The sequence below is a fragment of the Mesocricetus auratus genome, unplaced genomic scaffold, assembly GCF_017639785.1.
Source record: "Mesocricetus auratus isolate SY011 unplaced genomic scaffold, BCM_Maur_2.0 Super-Scaffold_15014, whole genome shotgun sequence".
Taxonomy (NCBI): Eukaryota; Metazoa; Chordata; class Mammalia; order Rodentia; family Cricetidae; genus Mesocricetus; species Mesocricetus auratus.
In genome coordinates, this window is record NW_024429186.1 from 3,817,943 (window position 1) to 3,840,486 (window position 22,544).

The window sequence follows — 22,544 nt, forward strand, 5'->3', positions numbered from 1 at the left end:
TCAGTGTTCCTGATTAGAAAGGAAGTTCGTTCTTCAGAAGAGTCTGGTGCCTGCCTTCCCTAACATTCAGGCATCAGTGAATCTTGCATCTCTGAACCTTTGTCTCTGTCACACAAAGTTGATATCCAGGGGAGGATGCCACTCTGGATATATGTTTTTCTTATTTGTTGATGAATAAGACACTGTTTGACCAATAGAGGAAGGAAGATATATTGGGACTAGGAATCTATGAGAATTCTGGGAAAGTTAGGCAGAGAGAGATCACAGAAAGGTGCCATACAAGACCAGATGTTACACCCCCAGGAAGTACACAGACCTGAGCTAAGGGTAAGGATGCACTTCCTCAAAAAAGTTTAAGATTTGGTCCTCAACATACTTTGCCTGATACATGTGTCCTCAGCCACTTTTTTCTTCAGCTGTACTAGGTCTGTATTTAAAGAAATTCACTGCTCATGAATATGCAAATCATGTAAGTCTATGGCTGTAAATACAGGGATGTCCACATCACTAACAACATATGTTCAGTGTCCTTGTACAGTCACTTAGCACACAGGTCCTCACCATGGGGTGGAGCTGCATTATTTTCTTCTTGGTATCAGTACTTACAGGTAAGTTATTTCCAATTGCATACATGAGGAATAGGCAGGGACTAAGGTGACAGTGATGTCCACTCTGCATTTCTCTCCACAGGTGTCCATTCCCAAGTCCAGCTGCAGCAGTCTGGTCCTGACCTAGGGAAACCTGGGGCCTCAGTGAAGCTATCCTGCAAGACTTCAGGCTTCACTTTCACAGATTACTATATTTACTGGGTGAAGCAGAAGCCTGGGGAAAGCCTGGAGTATATAGGATATGTTTATGGTGGAAATGGTGGTACTGGCTACAATCAGAAATTCCAAGGCAAGGCCACACTGACTGCAGATAAATCCTCCAGCACAGCCTACATGGAACTCAGCAGCCTAACATCTGAAGATTCTGCCATCTATTTCTGTGCAAGACACACAGTGTTGCAACCACATCCTGAGTGTGACAGAAACTGTGGAGGAGAAGGAAGCTGCCCTGGGACTGAGATTTCAGAGAAGATAATCCTGGGTGTTTACTCAGAAATATTCAATCTTAGTGTCTTTTTGTCACTTTGCACATTCCCACCAGTTTCTCCCATGAGTAGATACTGCTTTAGGATGCTGCAGTGTACACCATACCTTGATAGTCACCAGTGACTGCCTCTATTGACATGTTTCTTTATTAATAAAACAGTAAAAATGAAATCTGTGATGATTCATTATGGTAAAACTATCTCTGGATCCCATGAGACTGAGACTTTTGTTGGTGTAGCTTTGAAAAAATCTGAAATATGAATTTCACCAGTAAAGTCCAAATAATACCATCTTTGTAAAAACTATTTTCATAGTCTGAAAGTTTACATGACACCAGGGGTATCAGTAACTCAATGCTGTTCAGCTGAAGTTCCAGTCTTTTAGAATGTGATATGCATAGCAAAACGCTTTGCTACACAAGTATAATTCCTGTAAGTTTGTCAAAATCATTTTATTACATTACTTTCCACAAAAATACTTAATCAAATCTGTGTGTTTACGTGTACAATGTGGTAGGATCTTAGAGCATACATTATTCCCTGGTCCCATATTTACTTGCTTCCCAGTGTCAGTTACCTGCCCCACATTCCCAAGTCTTTATAGAACATGGACCTCTACTGATGCACCATCAATAGTTAAAGGCTATTGGATACCTGGTGTTCACCTTTGTCCTACAGAGTGTATGACTTTTGCTCTGGTAGAGTACTTGTAGACACTGCCTAGTACTTGGGGTCACTGAGATAGTTAGATTAAACAACACCAAAAAAATTGGGTTTCATGAATCTGGAAAAAATTGAGGCACAGCTCTCCATTTATCCTTGAAATATCTACTCAACATAACCAAAGCCAATGAAGAAAGCAGGAAGAGCCATAGTTTAGGCATTGTGTGTCAGCCCAGAGACAAATTTGTAATTGTGGTTTCTCCAAATCAGCAGGAAGAACTGTAGATCCATCCACCAGTACCTAAGAAATAAATGGCAGCTGAAGTTTGGAAGAAAGATGTGCACTTGGCCGGGCAGTGGTGGTGCACACCTTTAATTCCAGCACTCACGGGGCAAAGGCTGGAAGATCTCTGTGAGCTCAGTACCAACCTGATTTACAAGAGCTACTTCCAGGACAGCCTCCAAAACCACAGTGAAACCCTGTCTCGAAAAACGAAAAAAAAAATAAATAAATAAAAAATGAAAGATGTGCACTGAGGTTATTCCAACAGCCTGTATGGATTTCATTGCCAACACCATTACATTCAGAGACTGTGGTGTAGATAAGAGAGAAGCCCTTCAACCGACTGGCTCCATCTGATTCCCTCTAGCAACTGTCAGTGCATGTTATTCATGATATTGAAATTAGAGCAAATCAGACAAGAGTCACCTGATGTCCCACACCATATAGTTTTACTTTAATATTTGTAGCAAGAACTCATATATTTATGCTGATATAGAAACCAAGCTATACAGAGGTAATTGGATTTTCTTTTTCCTGGAATCATAATAGAAATCCATCCTTCATAAATGAAAACATTCAACTCCTATAAAGCTTTATTAACACCTGCTCTGTCACAGAATAAGAGGAAAATTGACCTGGAAGAGGAGAGACACTCAGGGAGGCAGGGAGAGAAAGAGAAAGAGAGAGAGAGACAAAGACAGAGACACAGAGAGACAGAGACAGAGAGAGTTGTCTAAGTACATGTACTTCCACCCATGAGGAATCTTTTCTAAGTACTGTCCTTTCCTCCCCCAACTGGAGGACAGGAAATAAATTGACTTACAGCATGCATTTGCTGGTTTCTACTTACTTCTCAGTGTAATACATTTTATATAGTTGTTCACCAATCTGTGAGTAGTAAGGTGCTGCCTCCTTGCTCTGTTGAATCTGCATCTGAATGTGCCATATTGATGTGGGCACTACAGTTGAGGTGAACACTTACTGTGTTTCTCTGACCTCAGGCGCTCTGCTCCAGGTGAAGCCTGATGAAGGCAGAAAAGATCCTACTCTGTCCTGTTATTATTTTATTAAATTGGCAACTTCTAGAGTTGAATCCTGCTGACACCAAGGGGTAGCATCTTTTTTGGAGGAACACTAAAAGTAATATTGACACAATATGAAATCCATCTCTAAAATATTCAATCAGCATCTCACATTAAAAAGACATTCATTCCTACAACTGACCTCTTTGAGTACTTAAGTTGCAGGTATGTGTGACTACTCAAGGCAGACAGTGCAGCTTCAGTGTAAGCAATGACAAACCCACCTTCATGGGAGCTCCAAAACAGCAGGAGGCGCAATGGAGACAAGAACACCAGTAGAGAGATGAAGTTGATATGGAGGGTGATGGGGGAAGTCCTGGGTATATTTCAATAACGCACTGTTGGCCAATTGGGAAGCAAGATAGGTGGGACTAGGAGTCCAGGAGGACTCTGGGTAGGAGAAACATAGAGAATCAAGATGTAACCTCCATAGGGACAAGAAGCTCAGAAACTTCTCTGGAGGGTAATCTTTATCCTCTGTGTTTTCCTTTCTTGAGTCTACTAGCTGACCTGCAGCTGATATGATTGATGTGTGATGCTTACATTCTCCATTTGAGTGTAGATTATTTTTAAACACTTCACAGGTTTATATGTTCTTGTATATTTTAATCTGTTTTTATATATTTTATGATGCAACTGAAGAAAATTAATACAAGTTATTCTGGTCATTGATAGTCCTTTTCCAACGCCTTCCTATCTCCCCATTCAGCGAACATCCCACCATTTCTTTCTATTTGTAGAAAGCAAGGGAGTCAAACACGAGAAGGGTCAAAACATCAGGCATTAAAAAACTAAGAAAATAAGGATGCCACATACACAAAACCCATAAAAACACACAACTATGCAACCATGAGATACAGGCAAAAGTGCAGTAACATGTAAAGGAAATGCACATGAATATATCATTAAAAAGTATCATAAAGTTAAATTTCCATTAATTATCTACTGTTGCACTTGTGCCCACCCTTAAATGGGATAATATGCCCAAAGAGACTGGAGAACAATAGATTTTCCTTTGCAAGCAAGGGTCAGTTGTAGAAACTTCCTAGTTAGGGATGATTGGCTGTGTCAATGTGCCTCCATCAACACTGAGAACCCATATGGCTTGACTTGTCTCAGGCTCTCTGCAGGTTTTCACAGTCTCTGTAAGTTCATTATGCATGAGTCAGTCCTGTTGTGTGAAGAAGACACTGTTTTCTTGGAGTCATCCACCTCTTCTGGCTCTTACAATCTATTCAGTTTCAAAATTCTGTCTTGGAAACAAGATTTATCTATGGATTTGTTGTGGGCAACCAAAATCAATGGCAAAACGTTCTCATCACCTGTGGCGCCTCTTGGACCTTGACCTATAGGGAGTTATCATGTGTCCTTAACAGTGGTGTTCAATTAATAACTCAGGTCTTCTGTGAGCAGCACTGTCCATCCAAGCAGGTACATCTGTTCAAATACTTAGAATTTAATACAAAATATAAATCTCATTCACTTTCTTTAAACTCATCTTTCTGCAGGTGTTTATCTCACATAACCATAGAGCTCAATCAGAAAACGTGTTGAGACAATATTAATAACCAAATGATCAGTTTACCTAGGTCTCACTAATTTTTCATAGAATTTTCTTACATCCATTAATTTTGATAACAATACTATACCACCAGATTCATTAAAACACACCAAAATCTGAACGCAAAAATTTTACCTCAACAAGATAAGCTCTCAAATACTAAACTATGGGTCTATGAACATTTGCTTATTTCCAAAGGTTTTCTTTTAAAAACAGCATCATAATTTAGGTTTCTCTTACTTTTGATCACTCATCACTCACAGTGACCCTGCTTTGATTTGTTTTGCTATATGGTATCTATATCCTCTAAGGATATATTACTATTTATGTTTCAGCATCAGTTTTTCCATATGGACTTAAATATAAATAAATATATATATATACATATATATGTATGTATATTAATTTATTTAGCAATTTTCTGTTCCATCTCTGTCTGCTAATCCTAATTCCTTCCCATTTTCCCCTGATGCCCCATGTTTTCTTCCAATCCTCTTCATTCGAGTTCAGTCCTCCAATGGATATCATCCAAACATGTCATGTCAAATTGAAGATACAACTTGAGGAAAATGTCCCCAAAAGTCATGGGACCATGCAGAGACAGACCCTGCATCCCACTTTTAGGAGTCCCACAAGAAGACTCTATTGCCCATCAGGCACTTATTTGCAGAGGCCTTTTGTCAGTCCCATGCAAGCTCTGTGATTTTTAGTGAAGTCTCTGTGTGCTAGGAGATTCGTTGGTTTTTTACTGTGGTCGTGGGCCTTCTATTGCCTATAAATTTTTCCTCCCCTTCTTCTTCAGAATTCCCAAGTTTGTCTAACGTTTGGCTGTTGGTATCTTTATGTGTTTCCATCAGATTCTGGATGAAGTCTCTCTGATGACAGATGGGCTAGGCACCAATCTAAGAGTACAGCAGAAGATTATTGGGAATCATTTCGATGATTTTTTTCCAGTCATATTTTAGATCTATCCTAGGTCTCTCAACTATCCACCCTCTGGGTCCTGGCACTTCTTGCAATCTCAGAGATGGGCTCCTTCTCTTGGCATGGGTCTCAAACTGTATAAGTCATTGTTTGACCACTCCTTCAATGTCTGTGCCACCTATAATCTGGCACATTTTGTAGCAGGAAAAATTGTAGGTTGAGATCTTGTGAATGCATTGGTATCCAGTCTGCTCACTGAAAGTCTTACCTGATTACAGGAGATTGACTGTTCATGTTCTGTATGCCCCATTGCTAGTTTGATTTGGTTATTTCCTGCTGTCTAAACCTCTTTTTTTTCTACAGCTCTCAGGAGGACTCTTAAGTCGTTGTATGAGAATTCTTTTTTCAGGAAAGTAGTTCTATGAACTTTCTAATTACTACTCCTTTCATAGTAGTGTCCCATAAGTTTGGGTATGTTGTGCATTCATTGTAGTTGAATGCTAGGAGGTCTCTCCTTTCTTCCTTCCTTCCTTCCTCTCTCTCTCTCTCTCTCTCTCTCTCTCTCTCTCTCTCTCTCTCTCTCTCTGTTTCTTTCTTTCTTTCTCCTTTACCCAGTAGTCATTAAGGAGAAAACTTATTTTCTATGAGTTTGTATTTTTTCTGTTTTTGTTGATACCAAACTTTTGTCCATGGTGGTCTGATCGATCAAACAGAGGTACTTTAATTTTCCTGTTGCTGTTAATACTAGCATTGTAATTGAGTATTTGAAACAGATACAAAGACAGAACAGCAAGGGAGGTCACCACATCCATTTGAGTTTTCTTCCTTCTGCTGATCCACATATAACTGTATGTGAAACCTGTGAGGAAATCAATTTTTTCATCAAATGGCTCAAAGCAGAAGTCTCTTCAGGTCATCATCTCACTGCATTTAGTTGCTTTAAATGAAGTCACATTCATGCAAGTGCCACAGAAACACAAAAATCATAGTCTAAAAGAACTTATATTCATAACAAAGTTTCTCTAATATTTCAGCTAATTAATCAATTAAGCATTATTTCCCAACTGTGCTTTCTAATATAGTATGACTATTCCAAATGTCCTTCCACAACCACCAAGAAGATTCTACATCCCCAGGGGGATTGGAGAGACAGGAAAACATTAAAACCAAGACATTAAAGATCAGTTAATTGACCCTTCTCCTTCCTATGGTAACCACAGACAAGTAACCTATATTTAGTTTGAGGAAAATTAATGGCACAATCACAAACATGTTTTTTTATTATTTCTAGAATAATACTGAATCAAAATTGATAAAAATCTATTAATATGTTAGAAATGAAAAGTAAACACTTTAGAAATCCCAGAGATTATAAAATGTGATAATAAAATAATTAGAACTAATTTTCAAGTTCTAATATCTAATCTCTGAGTTTTTCTTTTTTTGTCTTAAGTCTCTTTATTTATCACTTTCTTTTTCTTAAAGTTTGTTTGGACAATACTCATGTGAATTCCAGGACACACAAGCTGTGTATTACTGGTTGCATATACATAGTGGAATCTGACAGACCAAAGGATGATCTAGAGGCATCTTGGAGGTAAATTCTCTTATTTATTTATTTATTTATTTATTTATTTATTTATCACTTTAAGTTTAGATAAGAAACAAGGTTGCTTCACAAGTCAGTTCCAGGTCCCTCTCCCTTTCCCTCGCCTTCTCCCATGCCCTCCCCCCAACCCCCCCATTATCCCCTCATTTCCCCAGGTAGGGTGAGGCCCTCCATGGGGGTGTCCATAGTCTGTCATTTCATATAGGGCAGGGACTAGACCCTTCCCCAAGAGTTCAGGGTGAGAGTGCACCTCACATTGTTGGATGGAAGTCCAAAGTCCGTGTGTATACTCAGGATGGGTACTGATCTGCTGCCCAAGGCTCAATAGATTACCTAGGCCTCCTCAGTGACACTCACATTCAGGGGGTCTTGATCAGTCCCATGCTGGATTCCCAGGCTGATGCCTGTGATTCAAGAGTTAACCTTTGTCAGGTCAGCTGTTTCTGGGGGTTAAACCAGCCCAGTCTTAAACACTTTGGTTATCAGTCCTCCCTCTCTGTTAATGGCTTTCTTGAGTTCAGCTCAGTACTTAACCTAGGGAGTCTGCCTCTTCTTCGATCAGCCACTAAATGAAGTTTCTGTTTCCCAGACTCTCTGCCCATGGGATTGTAGGCTGGCACTCCCCAGATCTATGTCTAAAATCCATATATGAGAGAGTACATGCCATGTTTCTCTTTTTGTGACTGGGTTACCTCACTCAGGATGGTTTCTTCTAGTGTCATCCATTTGCCTGCTAATCTCAGGATTCCATTGTTTCTTTCTGCTGAATAGTACTCCATTGTGTAAATGTACCACATTTTCTCTATCCACTCTTCAGTTTAGGGACATCTAGGTTGCTTCCAAGTTCTGGCTATTACAAATAATACTGCTATGAACATAGTGGAACAGAAATCTTTGTTGTATGAATGGGCATCTTTTGGATATATGACTAAGAGTGGAGTTGCTGGGAAGCAAGTCTCCAAAACATCAAAGGACCCAAAGAAAAAGTGGGCTGCAGAACTAAATAGAGAGTTTTCGATAGAGAAGTCTAAAATGGCTGAGAGGTACTTGAGAAAGTACTCAACATCCTTAGCCATCAGGGAAATGCAAATCAAAACAACTCTGAGATACCATCTCACTCCTGTCAGAATGGCTAAAATAAAAAACACCAATGACAATATATGCTGGAGAGGATTTGGTGAAATGGGGACACTCCTCCTTTGCTGGTAGGAGTGCCAACTGGTTCAACCACATTGGAAACCAGTATGGAAATTCCTCAGAAAAATGGGAATAAATCTACTGCAAACGTGTTAATTAATGCATCACAAACTCAAATATGTAGCATGTGTATAAAAGTAATTTTTGATGTTTTTAATATTTCTCAAGAAATAACGTCTTTACTATTAATGTTTATTTAATATTGACATTTACTTCATATACATAAGTATGTATTCTATAATGATGATATAACTGGTGTCCTTCTGTATGTTAAATTTTCACATATCCTTTCTCCAGCCAGGTTTCATTACAGAAATTTAATGTATGTTTCACTCCTCATTTTCATTATCCTAGTTCTCCTTGAAATATCAATTAGTAATTTTAAAATTTATATCAACTTATTGAATTGGAACTCGAAAGATAAGCAATAAAGAATCCAAATAATAAAGACAATAGTAAATTCAGGATGCTGAAGATTTTTGAAAAAAAATAATGAATAATATTTTAGTGAAATCTGGGTTCTCAGTATTCTCTTGTCCTTCACATATTTGCACAGTTACCTGAATACAGCAGTTACCATGGCTGCAAGACATTACCTGATATCTACTTAGACAGTTGCTAGAAAATTCTATTGGAAGAGTCTCAGCTTCTTTAACTGCATGCAAAAGACCTCAGACTTCTGAGCTGAAGGTGAATGCAAGGTGAGTAGCAGAGATGTGCCATTACTGCTTGTGACTTCTCATGACGAGAGAGTTTATATATACTTTATTACTGTCTTCCTTCTGTGATGACACTGGTCTTCCCAAGAACACCGGTGTCTAGGACTTCAGAACATTGTTCACTTTCAGTGAAGAAATGTCTGGTCCCTTCTTCACTTGCTGAATATTAGAATTTGATCAAATCCTACCCCCACCTCTAATGCCTCCCTTAGGCAAAGCATATATCTTCTTGTTTGAATGACGTTTCTTGGCCACACACAGACAACATCCATACCCTCTACTCAACTCTGTTTTCTTTGATCCACAGAGTTTCAAAAGCAAGTCATTGAATTTTGTAGATGTCCATCCAAGTGGGAACTCTTTTTTTTAATTTTTTTATTTTTATTATTTAAATTTTAAATAGCTTGTTTTATATTTCAATCCCAGTTCCCTCTACCTTGACTCCTCCCACACACCCCACCATGCCATCCCGCCTCCCACCCTAATGCCTCTTCCTTCCACATAAGTGATATTTAGAGTCTGTCATTTCACTCAGGGCAGGGTCCAAGTACTCCCCTAAGGGTCCAAGCTGAGAGAGCATCCCTCTTTGTGTTACGGACACATGAATTCTGTTTGTATGCCAGGGATAAACACTGATCCACTGCCCAGGGCCCCAAAGGTTGCCCAGGCCTTCTCACTGACTCTTACATTCAGGGGGTCTGTATCAGTCCCATGCTGGCCTCCCAGCTGTAGGTCTGGGGTCCAAGAGCTCTCCCCTGTTCATATCAGCTGTCTCTGCTGGTTTTGCCAGCCCATTCTTTGCTAATTTGCTCATCGCTCCTTTCACTGTGTCACTGTGTTCCTTGGGTTCAGTTCAGTGTTTAATTGTGTGTTTGCCTCTGCTTCCATCAGTCACTGGATGAAGGCTCCAAGTTGTTTATAGACATCAAGTTCATTATCAGGAATGGGCATTTAAGGTGGTCTCTCCACTATTGCTTAGCTTGCCATTTGGTGTCATCCCTTTAGATCACTAGAGGTTTCACTGTTGCCAGATCTCTCTTCTAACCTATGATTCCCTCTTCCCCCTATTCTACCCCCCACTCAACTTCCTGTTCCCCATGACCTAGACTCTCTTCCTCTTCACCCCTCTCTTCTTCCCAGCTCCCACTTCCCCCCCTCGCCATGTTCCCGATCTGTTCAGGAGATCTTGCCTCATTCCTCTTCTCTGGGTTACCATACATATCTCTCTCATGTTTCTGAGACTCTCTGTCAGTGGAAGTGCACCTGACACTTTCCTGATCCATGTCTAAAATGCATATATGAGTGAGTCCATACCATGCTTGTCTTTTTGTGACTGGGTTACCTCACTCAGAATGGTTTCTTCTAGTGCCATCCATTTACCTGCGAATTTCATGATTCCATTGTTTTTTTCTGCTGAGTAATACTTCATTGTGTAAATGTACCACATTTTCTCTATCCACTCTTCAGTTGAGGGCCATCTAGGTTTCTTCCAGGTTCTGGCTATTACAAATAATACTGCTATGAACATAGTGGATCAGACATCCTTGTTTATGAATGTGCCTCTTTTGGGTAGATGCCTAATAGTGGAATTGCTGGGTCTTGTGGTAGATTGATTCTCATTTTCCTGAGGACTCTCCATAGTGATTTGCAAAGTGGCTGTACGAGTTGGCATTCCCACCAGCAGTGGAGGAGTGTTCCCCTCTCTCCATGTCCTCCCCACCATAAACTGTCTTCGGTGTTTTTGATTTTAGCCATTCTGACAGGAATAAGATGGTATCTCTGTGCCACACCTCCTGCGCAGCCAGTATCCTAGAATGTGGCGAAGGTGTCGGGATTGATGACACAGAGACCAGTCGGTTGTGTTAAGAAATCTTTATGCTCCACAAATTGGCTTAGGAGAACTTCCCAAGAAAAGGCTTCCCTCCAGAAAAGCTTCTGCCATACATACACACACACATCTCCCAAACATCTCTCTTTCTCCTCCTGGCTGGTGGTTAAATCCCTGACACCAGAATAAGGAACAGCAGGGAGCAGAAAGAAGTGGCTAGCCATTGGGAAGATCAAAGTCAGGGTGTTTCAGTGAGCCAGCCCTTATGGAGCCCTTATCAGGAACTTATGGCTCCTGTAAACATTTCTTAGGGCACTGGATTGTTTTCAGTAAACATTGTCTCACAGCTGCCTGCTCCCAGGCTGATGGAGGAGTGGGTTTCTGGCCAGGGTCTGTGGTCCCCACATCTCAGAGTTGATTTGATTTGCATTTCCATGATAGCTTAGGATGTTGAGCACTTTCTTAAGTGTCCCTTGGCCATTTTAGCCTCCTCTATTGAGAATTCTCTATTTAGTTCTGTACCCCACCTTTTAATTGGATCCTATGGTGTTTTGGAGACTTGCTTATTGAGTTCCTTATAAATTTTGGAGATTAGCCCTTTGTCAGATGTGGGGTTAATGAATATCTTTTCCAGTTGTGTGGACTGCCTTTTGGTCTTGTTGACTGGATCCTTTGCCTTACAGAAGCTTCTTAGTTTCAGGAGGTCCCATTTGTTAATTGTCGATCTCAGTGTCTGTGCCACTGGTGTTATATTCAGGAAATGGTCTTCCATACCAACTCGTTGAAGAGTATCTCCCACTTTCTCTTCTAAGTTTTTCAGTGTGGTTGGATTTAAGTTGAGATCTTTAATCCATTTGGAGTTAAGTTTTGTACAAGATGATAGGCATGGATCTATCTGCAGTCTTGTGCATACCAATACCCAGTTATGCCATCACCATTTGTTGAAGATGTTTTCTTTTTTCCATTGTATAGTTAAGCTTCTTTGTCAAAAATCAAGTGTTTATAGGTGTATGGGTTAAAATCAGTGTTTTCAACTTGCATCCATTGGTCTACCTGTCTATTTTTGTGCCAATAGCAAGCTGTTTTCAGGACTATAGCTCTATAACAGAATATGAAGTCAGGTATGGTGATGCCTTCTAAAATTCCTTTAGTGTATAGGGTTGTTTTAGCTGTCCTGGGCCTTTTATTTTTCCATATAAAGCTGATGATTGTTCTTTCAAGGTCTGTCAAGTATTACACAGTAATTTCGATAGGGATTGCATTGAATCTGTAGACTGCTTTTGGCAATATTGCCATTTTTAATTATTGATTCTACCAATCCAAGAGCACGGGAGATCTTTTCATTTTCTGGTATCCTCTTTGATTTCTTTCTCTAAACACTCAAAGTTCTTGATATACAGGTCTTTCACTTCCTTGTTTAACATTATTCCCAGATATTTGATGCAGTTTATGGCTATTGTAAAAGGTGATGTTTCTCTGATTTCTTTCTCAGCCACTGCATCATCTGTATATAATAGGGTCACTGATTTTTTGAGTTAACATTGTATATGCCTCTTTGCTGAAGGAGTTTGTCAGCTCTAGGTGTTCCCTTGCGGAGTTTTTTGGTCACTTGTGTAAACTATCATATCATCTGCAAATAGTGAAAGCTCAACTTCTTCTTTTCCTATTTGTATCCCCTTGATCTCCTTTTGTTGTCTTATTGCTGTAGCTAGAACTTCAATTACAATATTGAAGAGGCATGGAGAGAGTGGACATCTAGTGAGATGATCATGTGGTTTTTCTTTCACAGTTTGTCTATATGGTGGATTTCATTGATGGATTTTCATATGTTGAACCATCTGTGCATTCCTGCATGAAGCTTCCTTGATCATGGTGGACAATTTTTCTGATGTGTTCTTTTTATTATTTTAATTTTAAATAGCTTGTTTTACCTGTCAATCCCTGTTCCCTCTCCCTCCACTCCTCCCACACCCTTCCACCATCCCCTCAGAGCCTCCTACACTATTGCCAATTCCTTCCCCATAGGGGATATCTAGGGTCTGTCATTTCACTCAGGGTAGGTTCCAGGCAATCCCATAAGAGTCCAGGCTGAGAGAGCCTCCCTCTTTGTGTTATGGACACACGATGTCTTTTTGTATTCCAGGGATAAACATTGAAGTCAACTTGCTTGGGCATGTTTTGGTTGGGAAATTTTTGATGACTGCGCTTCTCTTTAATTAAGGGTTATAAGTCTGTTTAGATTGTTTATCTGTTCTTGATTTAGTTTTGGCAAGTGATATCTATCCAGGAAATGGTCCATTTCCTTTAAATTTTCAAATTTTGTGGAGTACAGGTTTTCAAAGTATGCCCTGATAATTCTCTGGATTTCCTCATTGTCCGTTGTTATGTCCCCCTTTTCATTTCAGATTTTGTTAATTAACATGCACTCTCTTTATCTTTTGGTTAGTTTGGACAGAAGTTTGTCTATTTTGTTGACTTTCTCAAAGAACCAACTCTTTGTTTCATTGATACTTCTCAATGTTTTCCTGGTTTCTACTTGATTGATTTCAGCCCTCAATTTGATTATTTCCTGGTGTCTGCTCCTCCTGGGTGAGTTTGCTTCTTTTTATCCTAGAATATTCAGCTGTATTATTAATTCTGTAGTGTGACTGTTCTCCAGTTTCTTCATGTGGGCACTTAGTGCTATGAAATTTCCTCTCAGTACTGCGTTCAGAGTGTCCCATAAGTTTGGGTATGTTGTGTCTTCATTCTCATTGAATTCCAGGAAGTCTTTAATTTCTTTTTTTAATTTCTTCCTTTACCCAGGGATGGTGCATTTGTGCATTGTTCAATTTCCTTGAGTTTGTAGGTTTTCTGTGATTTGTGTCATTGTTGAATTCTAATTTAAATGCCTGGTGGTCTGATAAGATACAGGGGGTTATTCCAATTTTTTGTATCTGTGGAGATTTGCTATGTTTCCTATTATGTGGTCAATTTTAGAGAAGCTTCCATGTGGCACTGAGAAAAAGGTATATCCCTTTGTGTTTGGGTGGAATGTTCTATAGATGTCTGTTAAACCCAGTCGGGTAATAACTTCTATTAGTTCTTTAGTGTCTTTGTTAAGTTTCTGTCTGGAGGTCCTGTCTTGCGGTGAGAGCAGAGTGTTGAAATCTCCTATTACTATGGTGTGAGATTTTATGTGTAATTTGAGCTTTAGTAATGTTTCCTTCCCGAATGTAGGTGTTTGTAGGACATCTATCCTGGACCTTCTGGCTTTCATTGTTTCCATTGAGAAGTCAGGTGTAATTCAGATAGGTCTGCCATTGTATGTTACTTGTGCTTTTTCTTTAGCTGCTCTTAATATTTTCTCTTTATTCTGTAGGTTTGATGTTTTGATTATTATATGGCGAGGTGACTTCTTTTTCTGGTCCAGGCTATTCGGCGTTGTGTAAGATTCTTGTATTTTCATAAGAATATCCTTCTTTAGGCCAGGGAAGTTTTCTTCTATGATTTTGTTGAATATGTTTTCTGTACCTTTGTGCTGTATTTCTTCTCCTTCTACAATACCTATTATTCTCAGGTTTGGCTTCTTCACGGTGTCCCATATTTCCTGGATATTTTGTGTTAGAGATTTGTTGGTTTTGAGATTTTCTTTGGTTGACAACTGTATATTCTCTAATCAGTCTTCAACACCTGACATTCTCTCTTCTATCTCTTGTATTCTATTGGAGATACTTGCATCTGAAGTTACTGATCCCTTACCTAGCTCTTGTATTTCCAGCATTCCCTCTTTCTGTGTTTTCTTTATTGTTTCCATTTAAGCTTCAATCCTTCAACTGTTTGAGTTGTTTCCTTCATTTGTTTGCTTGTTTTTTGTTGGTAGTCTAGATTCTTTGAGAGATTTGTTTATTTCTTGAATTTTTTGGCTGGCCTTTTCCCCCATATTGTGGATTTATTTGTTTGTTTTTTCTTCTGTTCCTTTACGGGATTTCCTTGTTTCCTCTTTGAAGCTGCTGTCACCGGAGGTTGGGGCCTGGAAGGGCATTATTCAATTTTCATGAATTTGTAGGGTTTCTGTTATTTGTGTTGCTGTTGAATTCTAACATTAAAACATGGTGGTCTGATAAGATACATGGGGTTATTCAAATTATTTTGTACCTGTTGAGGTTTGATATATTGCCAAGTGTGTGGCTAATTTTTGAGAAGGTTCCGTGTGGCAATGAGAAGAAGGTATATTCTCTTGTGTTAGGATGGAATGTTCTGTAGATGTCTGTTAAACCCAATTGTTTCTTTGTTAAGTTTCTGTCTGGTATTCCTGTCAGAGTGAGAGTGGGATGTTGAAATCTTCCATATAATGGTGTGAGGTTTTATGCGCCAATTTGAGTTTTAATAATGTTTCTTTAATAAATGTGGATGCCTTTGTGTTGGGATATAGGTGTTCAAAATTGGTGGTTCATTTTGTTGGATTTTTCCTTTCATGAGTATGAAATGACATCCTTCATCTCTTTTGATTGGTTTCAGTTTAAAGTATAGTTTGTTAGATTTTAGGATAGCTACCTCTGCTTGTTTCTTGGGTCCATTTAATTGGAAAATCTTTTCCCATCCCTTAACTCTGAGGTAACATCTGTCTTTGAAGCTGAGCTGTGTTTCTTGTATGCAGCAGAAGGATGGATTCTATCTTTGAATCCATTGTGTTACCTTGTGCCTATTTTATGGGCAATGAAAGACCATTAATATTGAGAGATACAAAAGACCGTTGATTGCTCATTCTTGTTTTGTTTTGGGATGGTTGTTGTTGGTATAATTCTCTGTGGATTTCTATCCCTTTTCTCTTTTGGCTGATGGTAAAATGGGATTATCTATTGTCTATATTTTTCTTGTGGTTAACTTCCTTGGATTGGAGTTTTCCTTCCAGAACTTTCTGTAGGACTGAATTAGTAGGTACATATTGTTTAAATCTGCTTTTGTCCTGGAATATCTTATTTTCTCCATCATAGTGATTGAAAGCTTTGTTGAGCATAACAGTCTGGGCTGGCATTCATGGCCTCTTCGTGTTGATAGAGTATCTATACAGGAAATTCTGGCTTTCAGTGTTTCCATGGAGATGTCAGGTGTAATTCTGATAGGATTGCTTTTATATTTTATTAGACCATTTTCCTTAAAAAATGGGAAAAACAGAATAAAAATGCAAGAAATGGAAGAAAAAGGAACCAAAATCCAATAAATAAATGCAAGAAACTGAGGAAAACACAAATCAAAAATTACAAGAAACAATTCAAGCTTTGCACGGGTTGAAAACAGAACTAGAAACAATAAGAAAACATAGTCTGAAGGAATGCTGTTAATTGAAAAACTGGGGAAATTGTCATATACTATATATGTCATATGGCTCTAGCTAGATTTTCCAGTACCATATTGAAAAGGTATAGAGAGAGTGGACAGCCTTGGCTTGTTCCTGATTTTAGAAGAATTACATTGAGTGTTTGTCCATTTAGTTTGATGTTGGCTGTTGGTTTTCTGTATATAGCTTTTATTATGTTTAGGTATGTTCCTGTTATCCCAGATCTCTCTAAGACCTTTATCATGAAGGGATGTTGGATACTGTCAAAGTCTTTTTCTGCATGTAATGAGATTATCATGTGATTTTTGTTTGTCAGCGTGTTTATATGCTGGATTATATTGATGGATTTCCATATGTTGCACCATCCCTGTGTTGGGCTTTATATGTGATTTGAGTTTTAGTAATGTTTCTTTTACGAACATGGGGCATACATGTTGTATTTGGGGCATACATGTTCAGAATTGTAACTATATCTTGGTGTATTTCTCCTGTGATGAATATGTAATGACCTCCTTCATCTCTTTTATTGATTTTACATTAAAGTCTAATTTGTTAGATACTAGGATTGCTACCCCCTCTTGTTTCTTGGGTCCATTTAATTGTAAAATCTTTCCCCAATCTTTAACTCTGTCTTTAAGTGTGAGATGTGTTTCTGTTTCTTGTATGCAGCAGAAGGATGGGTTCTGTCTTCAAATCCATTTTGTTATCCTGTGTATTTTTATGGGTGAGTTAAGGCCATTAATAATGAGGGATAATAATTAGCATTAATTGCTCATTCTTCTTTGATTTGGAATGGTTGGTGGTGGTGGAATTATGTGTGATATTCCAGCCCCTTTCTCTTTTGGCTGTTGGCAAAATAGGATTACCTAATGCCTATGATTTCCTGGTTGTAGTTAACTTCCTTTGGTTGGAGTTTTTGTTCCAGGACTTTCTGTAGGGCTGGGTTAGTGAATATTATTGCTTGAATCCAGTTTTGTCATGGAATATCTTGTTTTCTCCATCTGTAGTGATTGAGATATTTGCCGGAGATAGTAGTCTGGGCTGCCCTCCATGGTCTCTTTATGTTGGTAGAATATCTATGCAAGATCTTCTGGCTTTCAGAGTTTCCATGGAGAAGTCAGGTGTCATTCTGATAGGTTTGCCTTTATATGTTATTTGGCCTGTATCCTTAGCTGCTCTTAATATACTTTCTTTATTCTGTGTGTTTGAGGTCTTGATTATTATGTGGTGAGGGGACTTTTTTGTGATCTACTCTATTTAGTGTTCTGTAAGATTCTTGTACCTTCATTGGCATGTCTTTCTTTAGTTTGGGAAAGTTTTCTTCTATGATTTTGTTGAATATGTTTCCTGCCAATTTGATGTGGTTTTCTTCACCTTTTTCTATACGTATTATTCTGAAGTTTGGTCTTTTCATGGTGCTCCATATTTCCTGGATGTTTTGTGTTTGGGATTTGTTGGACTTAAAATTTTCTTTGTTTGATGAATCCATTTCTCCTAGAGTATCTTCAACACCTGAGATTCTCTCTTTCATCTTTTATATTCTGTTGGTAATGCTTGAATCTGTAGTACCTGACCGTTTGCCCAGATTTTCTATTCCCAGCCTTTCTTCAGATAGTGTTTTTTATTGTCTCTATTTCAGTTTTCAACCCTTGTAATGTTTGAATTGTTTCTTGCAATTTTTGGTTTATCTTTTTGTCCATTTGTTGCATTTTATGAATTTTTTGGTTTGTTTTTTCTTCTATTTCTTGAATTTTTGGTTTGTTTTTTTTCTTCCATTTCTTGCAATTTTTGGTTTGTTTTTACTTCCATTTCTTTGAGGGACCTTCCTATATCCTCTTTTAGGGCCTCTAACATTTTCATGAAGTTGTTTTTAAGGTCATTCTCTTATGCTTCACTTGTATTGGAATGTTGGAGTCTTGCTTGTGTGGAGTCTCTAGAATCTGACAGTGTCATATTTGTTTTTCTGTTGCTGAGTGAGTTTTTGTATTGTCTCTTTGCCATCTCTTCTTCTAGTGGGTGCAGAAAGAGTTCCTTACTGGTCTGGTTGTTAGAGGATCAGAGTTCCCTTTTGGTTTGTGCAAGAAATTTGAATACTCTGGCAATTCTTCTATTCCTCATCCTACTTGTTGCCCCGTGGGTGGAGAAGAAGCCCAGGAATCTGGAATGCGTAGTCTACCTCCTGGTTCCCTGGTCCCTTTGCTGGAAGAGAAGACCTGGGATATGGGGTGCATGGCTCTCGCCTGGATAGGAAACTCTGTGGCAGTCCTCAGTCAATTGGCAGACATTGGAATGCAGGCCTGGATGCAGGGCCTGTTTTTCCTGGTCCCACCATACACATTAGTCCCGTGGTCTCATTGGTGGAAGAGAATAACTGGGATCTGGGTTGCTTGGCTCCCGGTGAGATGGGAAGCTCTGTCAATGTCTTGTACTTCATAATCACAAGAGGTGGCCAAACAAAACCTTAGCTAATGCAAAAAAAACAACAACTAAAACACCCAACAACTTGTTCACTTGCTAACCTAAAGAGCCTTCCGTTTCCTGTCTTCCCTGCTGTTTCCTCTCCAACATGCTGGCAGAGGTGGCATACTTTGAGTGTAGAATTGATGGCCTCTGACTAACCTTTGTTCCTCAGACATAGAAGGAAAAATATGTAAATTAAAAGTAATTTAATGTGAAGATTAATTTGTATGTGTGATGTGTGCTCTGGTGTATCATGGAATGCATGCAAAAACCCACAGAGGATCAATAAAAACACTTTGGATAAGGCATCAAGTTCTCTTATCTGACCAAGTGAGAGTTATGAGGGGAAATCACAGGTTCATATGCATCCCCTAACAATAAAATTATGGCATACTTCAAGCTTTTATGAGACCTCTGGCTTCTGAGGGACCAGACATCACCTGTGTCCAAGTTTCTAGCGAACATCTTATGAGTTCAGCGCAGGGCCAAATCTTTTGCTCTAGTGTGCTTCAGGTTCCAGCAAGAGAGTGATGTTTGGTTCTAGTGGTATCTGAGGTCAATGATGGTGGGGAGTTCTGATTACTGAAGAGCTAAATGTCATGCAGAACCTGGAGTTTGCTTTTCACAGATTTTTAATAGTAGATGCGTATGAAGTTTGGTATCCCGACTCCAGCAGGTTCATAGAGTCCAGTGATCACTAGATTTCAGTTTGTCTAGTTACCTTAATGCTTAGTGCACAGCCTCAACCTTAGTTATCTTAACACATATCCAAGATGAGATGACTGCAGCAATCCTTTGATAATCAACACCCTCTTCTCCAGTCGTTGCAGCTGAACTTCACAATAAGCTCTAAAGGAAGTGAAATAACCATACTCAATTAAACAAAGTTATAAAACACGAGGAAGCATCATAAACAACCATAACCCGAGACCCATCACCAAGCAGACAGCTCTCTCATGAGGGAATTCAAAATTTCAGAAATGGCTGAAATATCGCAGGAATAATTCGAAGTCTTACTATTAAAAAGAACTAATAACCACACAGTTAAGTAATAGACATGATAATTACAGAAAACTCTGTGGGGTCTTGACAGGATGATCTCCAAGGTGAGTGAAACATTTAATAAATTTAATAATGAGTTTAGTAAAGCTCAAAATATGGAGGGAGGGTAGCAAGGAGTGTAAAACACTTAAAAATCATTATACAAAAATGCTTGAAATGAAGGAGATGGTCAGCCAAATAGAAAACACAGCAGAGATCATCTTTAACATGCAAAACCATGCAGAAGAATGAATTTCATTGACAGAAGATGATGTTGAATAAATAATATAAACATTTTCAAAGAAAAAACTAAGTAGCATGTAGTGGTTGTATCTACACCTGAAACCATGATCAAAGGGTGTGACCACCACTACAAGTTCACTGGCAAGGCCAGATTCAACTACAGTAGTATGAGTGATATTTCCAAGAAGTTCAAGATACATCCAGGAAGCCAACCTAAAAAATCCTGGTTCAGAGAAGGAGAAGAGGAATACATGAATGAAAAAGTCTTACTAATATGGAGAAATTGTAGCAGAACACTTCCCAAATTTAAAGAAAGAAGGAGGCTTCCAAATACAAGATGTATGTAGAACTCCAAACATACATAACCATGGCATATTACAACCAGGGTGCCAAATAAACAAAGTAAAGAAACAATACTAAACAATACCAAAAGAAGCATGAAAAAAAAGAAAAGAACTCACAAAGGCAGAAATATCAGAATACCCTAGAATTTTCATCAGCAACCATGAAGGCCAGAAGGGTATGGAATACAAATTTTCAAGCTCTGAAAGCTAACAACTCTGAGCTAAGAATTGTATAACCTGCTAAGGTATCTGTGGTGACATCCTCCTCCACACCTGTATCACTGACCATGGCCCTTTGGGCGCGGTCACAGGTGCAGACTTGACCAGTGATAAGGATTAGCTTTGGCGCTGGGAGCTCTCTCACTTTCTGATCCTGTCCTGGACAACATCTGGGTGATAGGTTCAGCATCTTTGTATTGGGAACCCGCGGCAGTAATTTGTTTCTTGTGAGAGTGCCTTCTCCCCGAACAAGCTTCACTTCACCTGTACTGAGTCTAGTGAATCTTGATTCCCATGTGATAGGTATCTTCCAATACTGATGTAGAAATAAATGAATTTTAAGACAAACACAAATAAATCACGCGTGAATACTAAGTCAGCCCTGCGAGAATTAATTAGGGGGAACAGTTTACAGGAACAGAGACGAATGGTAACCTGACTGCAGGTAAACTAGATGTGGAGAAGAATTAACAATGCTCCGCACAGCAGCTCATCAAACCCTCAAGACTAATGTGGTAACAAGAAAAGAAATAACCAATATTACAGAAAACAGGGCATCACCCAACAAATTTACAGGAAACAGAAAACCTCATCCTATACTCACCTTCAATGTTAATGGCCTCAAACGACAACAAAAAAGATACAACAAATTGATGAGATAAAAAAAGAAAAAGGTACCACCTATATTCAGTGTTCAAGAAACACAGTTAAACACACTTATTAGGCATACCTAAAATTTCATTATGAAAGAATGAAAAGCAAGCTTCCAAGCAGCCAGGAAACACAAGCAGGCTTCTGTAGGTACCTCATCTCAGTCAAAGTAAACATTTGTCTAAAATGGATGTAATTAAAAGGGGTACTACATATTAGTACTGGAAAGAACTCATCCAGGAGATACAGCAATCACAAATCTTTATGAACAGCTTTGGATCCAACACTTCATAAGACAAACACCAAATGACAAAAGTTCACATAGGTCCTGACACAATTGTAACTCGGGACTTTAATACCCTACTGTCAAATTTAGATAGGTCTTCCCAACTAAAAACAAGTAAAGAAAATTCAGAGCTAAAATGTTCTAAGGATGATCTGGACTCAAAAGAGGTATTCCACCTAACAGATAGGGAGTATACGATTTTCTCATATTGAACCTTCTCAAAATCCGTCACATCATAGGACAAAAATCACCATAAATGCAAAAAATTCCAGATAGTTCCTTTTCTCCTGTGCTGGGTGGTGATAACTTCTGTCTGTTGGGAGCTAAGTCCTCCTCCTGGCTGTGCACCCTCAGGAATAGCCTACTCTGAGAGAAAAGAGGAAGAAGTGTGCAGCTGTTACTGATAATTCCCTCAGTGGACACATTCGAGGACCAGTTATCCCTGAAGTCGAGTTGAGCTCTGCTACTACTGAAGACACAGCCCTGCATTCCACTGCAGCAGACAAGTGAGCAGGTTCCCTGTGTGCTCAGAAACATCCTCAATCAGGCATGTAAGAAAGCCATACATTTTCTTTACACACGAGGTGTCAGACATCTAGTTGTCATCTTCACAGCCTTCAGCATCAGTACCTGAAATTCTATCTAAAGCTTCTGCCCGCTGGGGGAGGGGTTTGCTCAGCTGGAATAGTTGATTTTGATCTGAGATCTCAGTCCTTGATGTTTCAGCCCCAGTGCTGAGCTCATGTAGCTCTGCTGTAGGAAACCTGATCCCAAGGTGTGATACACTACCCTGTGCAGCCCCCAGCTCAGCAGAAGGAGAGAGGGAGAAGCTGGGGATAATCACACAGTCTGTCTTTCACTGCATTTAGGATTTCATGTCTCATTTATTTCTGTGCATAGTTTTTTTCTAAAGGTAATGGTTTTTAGTCAAATTGGTAATACCAAGCCTCATATATGAACTTTGAGACTTGGGAAAAAATATCAGAAGAGCATATGGTAAATCCAGGTCATCCCTGTTCAC

At 39.1% G+C, this 22,544-nt stretch overlaps 1 gene segment (V, D, J or C); it reads left to right on the top strand.

Moving 5' to 3' along the window:
* Positions 1-520: 520 nt before the first annotated feature.
* On the top strand, positions 521-1,217 carry LOC121139522. The segment is given in 2 exon segments: positions 521-608; positions 691-1,217. Coding segments are annotated over 2 exon segments (573 nt in total).
* Positions 1,218-22,544: the final 21,327 nt, after the last annotated feature.